The following is an 8,346-nucleotide window of genomic DNA, read 5'->3' as shown; positions in this document are numbered from 1 at the left end:
ACTTTTTTTTTTTTTACAGATCACTTAACCTTTCAATTGGCAATTAAGCTTGCAGAACTGTTATTCTGCAAGATCTTGAAGTTTTGTTACTCGAGGACTAAGATATAGTAGGAATAGCAGAAACATGGTTAGACAGCACACACGATTGGGCTACTAACATAGAAGGGTACAACCTGTTCAGGAGGGACAGGCTGGCAAGAAGGGGGGAAAGAGAGTATGTATATATGCTAAAAATAACCTCCTTATGCACATACGTGACGATATCACGTCAGACGGTGGAGATGATGTGGAATCATTATGGCTCGAACTAGATAGAACGGACCTTCAACGTAAACTTACTGTGGGTGTCTGTTATAAACCTCCAAATATAGGGGAAGAGGAGGAGGTCCACCTACAATCCCAAATAGAAATAGCGGGGAAACAAGGAAATGCTGTGGTTATGGGAGACTTCAATTACCCATGCATCAACTGGGCTAATGGAACTTCAAAATCTGCAAAGGCGGCCCGTTTTCTTAATATGTTGCGAGACAATTTCATGGATCAGATGGTTGAGGTCCTGACTAGGGAAAATGCCATCCTAGATCTGATCATCAGCAATAATACGGAGTTAATAGAGGATATTGTAATCGGGGAGACACTGGGTAATAGTGATCACAAGGTGATTGCTTTTAATATTGGGTGCAAGAAAGGGAAGGGGGATGGGCGGACGAGAAGCCTAAACTTAAGGAAGGTTAACTTTGATAAACTACGCAATATAGTGGGTGAAATCAAATGGGAAAACTTATTATATAAACTAAACTTTGACCAGAAGTGGGACTGTTTCAAGAACAAATAAAAAAATACTATCACCAGGTGTAGACCGTTGGGGAACAAAAGTCAAAGATCGAAAACAAAGCCAATATGGCTAAATAAAACGGTAAAACAACACATTAAGGAAAAGAAAGTGGCATTTACTAAGTATAAAACTGGAGGGGTCAGTATTGGCATTCCAAAAGTACAAAGAATGTAATAAAAGATGTAAACTGGTAGTCCGGGCGGCTAAAATTGAATGTGAGAAGTATATCGCCACAGTTAGTAAACGGAACCCCAAAATGTTTTCAGTGCATAAACAGTAAAAAGGGGAGAAAGGACCAGATAGGCCCAATAAAGGACATAAATGGTACGACAGGGAGAGGGCCGAGGCTAAATACTTTTTTCTCCTCGGTATTCAAGGAAACAGAAGGGTTTAATGTACATGACAAAACACAAAATTCAACAGGAAATACACCTGAGTGGTTGAATGAAACTGGGATACAACATAGGCTTAAACTACTAAATACAAATAAAGCATTAGGACCTGATCATCTACATCCCAAGGTACTCAAGGAGCTGCACATGGAGATAACAAAACCATTGTTCCTCATTTTTAAGGAATCGGTAATGGCTGGTAGAGTGCCAAGCGACTGGCGGAGGGCTAATGTGGTACCTATTAGGGTTGCACAGATACCAAGTACAGTACTCGGTACAAGTACGAGTACATGTATCGATACTTTTGAGCTCCAAGACTACACTAGAGAAAAATTCAAAAGTTAGGAGGCCCCTGTCATTTGTAAGGAGCACACGGAGCTCCCGGGATTTCAACATCTCTGTTTTAATGTACGATTTTATTTTTATAAATATAAATAAAGGGATGCACAGATACCAGTTTTGCGAGTACGAGTACTGGTACTTGCCGAGTACTTACAAGTACGAGTACTGATACATTTTTGTTTAGTGTCATGTGACAGTTTTTCTAAAACAATATCGACTAATGATTTCAGGGCAGTGGTTTAGCGCCAAAGCCCGGTCCCAGCTGCAACCTCTGCAACACTGGTAGTTGTCATGTAAAATGTGAAGTATCTGCACTGGTACTCGAAAAGTATCTGTGCATCCCTAGTACCTATATAAAAAAAAAGGGTCAAAATGCCAACCGGGGAACTATAGACCAGTTAGTCTGACATGCATTGTATGTAAACTATTAGAGGGAATTATTAAGGACTACTTAGTGGAATTCTTCCGGGATCATGGCATAATAACCGATAACCAACATTGATTTAGGAAGGATCGTTCTTGTCAGACCAACCTGCTGACCTTTTACGAAGAGGTAAGTAGAGATCTGGATGGAAGGAGGACGGTGGACGTAGTGTATCTGGACTTTTCCAAAGCATTTGATACGGTGCCACACAAACACTTGTTACACAAGCTAAGGTCTATGGGCATAGATGAATTAGTGTGCACGTGGATAGAAAACTGGCTAAAGGAACGTGTACAAAGAGTATCGCTAAACGGCACCTTTTCAGACTAGGTTGAGGTCATGAGTGGTTGAGGTCATGGGACCCAGCACAGAACCCAGGGTTCTGTGCTGGGTCCCATGCTTTTTAACCGATTTATTAATGATATAGTGGAGGGAGTGAGTAGCCGTGTCTCAGTGTTTGCTGATGATACAAAAATTGGGAGGGTAGTAGACTCGGATTTAGACATTGTAACATTACAGGAGGACCTGGATAAAATCGGGGAATGGGCAACTGTATGGCAGATGAAGTTCAATGTCGATAAATGTAAGGTAATGCACTTTGGAGTAAAAAATAGGCAAATGGACTATATACTTATGGGTGCGCCACTAGGGAAGTCGGAAACGGAGAAGGATTTGGGGGTCATCATAGACCGCAGATTGAAGAACTGCTCGCAGTGCCAGGCTGCTGTAAACAAAGCAAGTCAAGTCCTGTCATGCATTAAAAAGGGAATGTCTTGCAGGGACAAATCTATAATTTTGCCACTTTACAGATCACTGGTTCGGCCGCATCTGGAGTATGTGGTGCAGTTTTGGTCACCAATACTCAGAAAAGATGTCCTTGAGCTGGAAAAAGTCCAGAGGAGAGCAACTAAACTCATTAGGGGTTCGACGACCTAAACTATAAAACAAGGCTGTGAAAATTAAATATGTTCTCTTTTGAGGTTAGGAGATTAAGGGGGGGACATGATATTCTTGTATAAACTGTGCAATGGTGACAGCAACATTGTTAACAAACTGTTCACGGTTAGCTCCGTAACAAAGACCAGAGGGCACCACCAAAAATTGGTGGAAATTTTTTTTCACCACACAGGGCGCAAGGGGTTCTTCACAGTTAGAGCGGTTAGGGTCTGGAACTCAGTGCCACAGGAAGTGATTGCAGCCAAGAGTGTGGAAGCATTCAAGAAACTCTTGGACGAGTTCCTCAGAGCGCATAACATACAGGGGTACAGGTACGCCTAAGAACAAGATCACACATGGACTCATACACACGCACACACCTGCTCAAACATAAATGCATACACGCAATAGGTTGGACTTGATGGACTTACGTCTTTATTGAACCTCAAATACTATGTAATTATGTAACTATGTATTCATCCAGCGAGAGTACAGGTACATGCAAATTAACCAGCTGTGGTGAGAAAGGGGCAACATTGAACGTTGTTAGGGTATTTTCTCTTCTGGTTGAATGTTCTGAAATGTGAAAAAGGAAACACTGTTGCATTTTAACTTGATACTTTGTAGTGGTAATGAGCAGAGGCATCCAGAGGCTGGGTGTCACCCCACCGTGATGTCATCGTCTTATTGACACCTGCCGGCTGCCATCTTCATGATGGACGCCAGCAAACAAATTGGGCCATAGTTCTCTTATAAACTGTTTGGAATTGCTTATACATACAGTATAATTTACTTATACAAGTATCAAGGTACAATGCAACATTGCTTCCTTTGAACATATCATGGGCTGACACTATTCACTATTACACAGAAGAGAAATGAGCAATAGCCTGAGAACATTTGACCGGAAAAGAAAATATCCACAAGAACATTCAATTTTACCCCAGTCCCACCAAAGCTGGTTAACTCACACACAACGCATGTACATGCAGCTTCTCTGGACGAGTAGCTATGCATTTTTTGTTTATATATGGAGACCTAGGTGTTTTATTATGTATCATTTCTAATAATTCCTATCTTGATGTTGTAGGCCCCCCACCGGCGGAAGTGAATTACAAACACAGAAGCTCTCTTGTGAAGTTTGTTTGTGAAAAGGACAATCTCAACAACATTTCCTTTCCCCTGGACAGAAAGGTTATCGCACAGTTGTACGTGGAACACAGCCATAAATTCATCTATTGTGAGGTACCAAAGGTGGGCTGTTCCAACTGGAAAAGGATCATCCTTCTCCTCAATGATTCACTGGGGCTTTCAGCAAGTGAACTGAAACACTATGAGGTTCATAGTTCCCGTTTGCTGCGCAAACTCAGCTCCTATCCCCGGGCCACACAAGAAGAGCTTCTCGCCAATTACACCAAGGTAATGTTCACCAGAGATCCTTTGCAGAGGGTGGTTTCAGCATACAGGGACAAGTTTCTACATGAAGATGATGTTTACTATAGCAAAACCATTGCTGGCGTAATAAAAAGAAGACTCAAAGTCAATTCTACAGGCCCTATTACCTTTCAACAATTTGTCAGCTTCATCGTTGTGGAAAACCCCAGCCACAGAGACACCCATTGGAAGCCGATGTTCCAACTCTGCGATCCATGCAGAATCCAGTATGACGTCATCGGGAAGTTCGAAAGCATGACTCAGGATGCGGAATTTGTTTTGAAGACTATTAAGGCACCAAAAGACATGAGATACCCCAGTTTGAAACATCATGCAAATGATAGCCGTACTAATGGGGACATCACTGAACAATACTTGAAGACTCTGCCACACGACCTGTACAGAAGACTTTTAAATGTGTACAGTGTTGACTTCTCCATGTTTGACTACGGCTACTACGATGACTTAGGGGCTCAAACAACAACCAACAACAACCATCAACAAGAGCAAATTAATTAAATTCTATAAATAGTTCTATGGGACATCGGTGTAATCCTCTGCTAGAATAGGAAAGGACCTACAATACTAGGGTGGTTTTGGTGACGTCCCCTTAATGAATTCGACAATGTCCTAAAAAGAACATGTGTAGAGGTGGACACGGGTAGGCAGTAGGTAATCTCTGATTGACTACAAATACTTCATGCTCCACCCATGTCATTACCAGTGTAGTCAACTGCTCCATGTATGTGTGTGTGTGTGTGTGTATATACATCCATCAACCATAACATTATGTACTATGGGGAGGAGGCAAACCGGCGGAGGAAGTATGATGCTTTGGGCAATGTTCTGCTGGGAAACCTCGGGTCCTACAATTCATGTGGATGTTATTTTGACACATACCACCGACCTAAACATTATTGCTGACCAAGTACACCCCTTCATGGAGACTTCATTCCCTGATGGCCGTGTCCTCTTTCAGCAGGATAATGCGCCCTGCCACACTGCAAAAATGGTTGAAGAATGGTTTGAGGAACACAACAACACGTTCGAGGTGTTGACTTCAAATTCAACAGATCTCAATCTAATCGATCATCTGTGGGATGTGCTGAAAAAACAAGTCCGATCCATGGAGGTCGATCACCTCACAACTTACAAGACTTAAAGGATCTGCTACTGACGGCTTGGTACCAGATACCACAGCACACCTTCAGAGGTCTAGTGGAGTCCATGCCTCGACGGGTCAGGAAAAGGGGGACCTACTCATTACTCATTATTAGACGGGTGGTCATAATATTATGGCTGAGCGGTGTATATATTTATATGTGTAGAACATGATACAAACAAGAAAGCAAATCAGTTATTATGCAATATTGTTGTAAATAGGATTAGAGTGCATAGCACCCAAATAAATAGGACCGTTCTACAAGGACTGCACCTCAGTATTAAATAATATACTTGAAACTGAATCTGAAGGATGAAGATAAATGTTGTATAGAAATGTAATTGCCGGTGATCCTGGTGTGGCTGGATTCCACTACCAGGACTTTTCAAAGATGGCAGTGACGACATTGTGAAAATTAAAGTGTATCTTAACCCAAAAACAAAAATGTAATACGTTGCAGTCCACCAGTCCTTAGATGCGACGCCTGCATTAGTTCTCTTTGTTTTTCACTTTATTTTCACCTGGTGATCCTGCCAGTAACACACTTCCTGTCCTAGGGTGACAACGTTTACTTACTGCACTGTATCTTTCGAGGAGCAGATTGGTTACCCTAAAACACCAACTGTTAGGGCCGGTTCACACCATAAGGTTACATTAAACATATGACATTGTGCCTTAGAGAATACTATACCTAGCGTGACATTGTGTGTGCTAGACATGTAAACCGAGGAAAAATTTGGTTCGGCTATATCGTTATTTCGGGATTCGGATCCAAAATTCAATTCGGTTCGGGGTTTTGGATTCGGGCGAAATCCGAATTTCCGTTAGTTCCGGACGAGTTTACGAATATTCATTTGCGAATACCACAGAAAACCGTATATAGATATTAATACTAAAGCTGAATCTCCTAGACCCGAATGGCATTTGGGATCCGAAATTCTGGGATCCGAAGCTCCTAAATGCCATTTGGGTCTGGGAGCCACATACATATATTACTAAAGCTGTGGCTCCCAGACCCAAATGCCATTCAGGAGCTCCAAATGCAATTCAGAAATTTGGATCCCAAACGCCAACGGACATTTTTTTGCACTTTCATTCAGCAGATATAATGAAGCATTTTTAATGGGATGTTTAACAGACCAAACAAAAAAAGCAAATTAGAAAAGTTCATAAATCTTAATTGTTTTAGAGAAAAAAATAGTCAGCTATATATATTGTATATATGTGTGTTAATATATGTGTGTAGATGTAATTCTGTAATGTATCTCTTCAATACAGTTAAATGCCAACAACGAGGTTTTGTATTTCTCATGTTTTCATTGGTTTCATCTGACCTTCTACTTTTCCCAAAATAAACCACATTGATAAATGCCCCCCGGTTGTCGGCTTTACATGCGTCAGAGAAGGGGAATGATACAAGCATTCATAACTGGCCATGGAGAACTGGGGGTGTGGTCAAAATATTGCTACTTTTAGGGGGGAATGGTTTGGTATAATCCATTAAACAGTGCAGTTAAAATATGTGGGCAATAAACAGGCAATTGTGACAATACAAAGGCTCAAACATATACACTATATTGCCAAAAGTATTGGGACGCCCCTCCAAATCATTGGATGCAGGTGTTCCGTGAAATTTCCTTGCTACTAAATATTCCGCGGTCACCTGTTATTAAACAAAATGCTCATTGCAGTTTACATTGCTTTTATATGGATTAGGGTTTCTTTGGGGTTAAAATTTCAACTTGCTTCACCTTCTTTGCAATATTAGGAGGGGCTGTGAGGGGTGAGGGGGTTAAAGGATTACAACCCTGGCTTCTGCATTGTATGTTAATGAGAGAAACACAATCCTCACATTTTAGTCTAAGTCTATCTATAAGGGCAAATCAATGTGAAGGGGCTGAGGAAAAACCTGGGCTCAGCCATGTTGCTTGCTGTAATAAAACATCTGAAAGGTAAGAAATATTTAAAGAAATATATTTTTCATTATGCTGTGATGCTGTGCGTATAGGAACACATAACAAATGTTTTCTCAAACTCGATTGCAAAAAAATGAAAATACACTTTAAACAAATGGCGCACTCGATGGACTCCATGATGTCCTTTTTGAACCCTGGAAAATAATAGGTCCCCCTGCGCTCCTTACAGCACGTCCAGTCCAAGTGGGAATAGTGGTGCTCGCAGTGACAATCACGGATGGCGCCGTGCACAGCAGTCAATGCATGATAGAAATCACCAGCACTCCGTAAATTAAATACAAAAAATGTCCATTTATTTGGACTAAACGGCACACATATCAAATAATCCAACGTTTTGGGACCAGGCAGGGTCCCTTCATCAGGGCAGAAATGTGACCAGAAATTTTGAACCCTGATTTACTATGTAACTATGTATAAAATTGGACATGGTGCATTCATTTTTGTGATCTAAATTTAAAAATGGCAGATTTTGCATGTGGAAAAAGTAAGTACACCCCCTACATTTACCACCACCTCGAATCCATGAACAAAAAGGATGTGGCGGTTTGTGTCTGGGACTTATAAAGCAATCTGGAATCCTCCTTTTTTTATGAGAGGGCTCCCAGATATCTGCATCGCCCTGGGGAATAAATACAGGGGTGCATTAGTATCCCTTATTACTGATCCCAGAAAGAGCAAAATGGAAATATAAACATTGCCCCCTGTGAAAAAAAAGTTCTTTATTTACATTTCAAAAATACCAATAAAAAATGTAGTAGATGTGCCCTAACAAATATCTATCATCCATCATATAACGAGAAATGTAAATAATTGTCAATCCCTAACCCCCCCCCCATCCGGCAATG

The 8,346-nt window shown here is 41.1% G+C and overlaps 1 protein-coding gene across 1 annotated transcript in view; it reads left to right on the top strand.

Annotated features, from left to right (window-relative positions):
- LOC108790532 (carbohydrate sulfotransferase 9-like) overlaps window positions 1–4,882 on the top strand; it is an 87,302-nt gene extending 82,420 nt beyond the window's left edge. The window contains exon 2 of the mRNA XM_018560811.1: window positions 4,020–4,882. Coding sequence (XP_018416313.1) covers window positions 4,020–4,882 — 863 coding nt within the window. The remainder of the gene's footprint in view (window positions 1–4,019) is intronic.
- Window positions 4,883–8,346: the final 3,464 nt, after the last annotated feature.

The sequence above is a fragment of the Nanorana parkeri genome, unplaced genomic scaffold (genome assembly GCF_000935625.1).
Source record: "Nanorana parkeri isolate BGI_ZX_2015 unplaced genomic scaffold, ASM93562v1 scaffold479, whole genome shotgun sequence".
In the NCBI taxonomy this organism is placed as follows: Eukaryota; Metazoa; Chordata; class Amphibia; order Anura; family Dicroglossidae; genus Nanorana; species Nanorana parkeri.
Note: the sequence above shows the minus strand (reverse complement) of the source record. Positions and strands in the feature narration are given on the sequence as shown.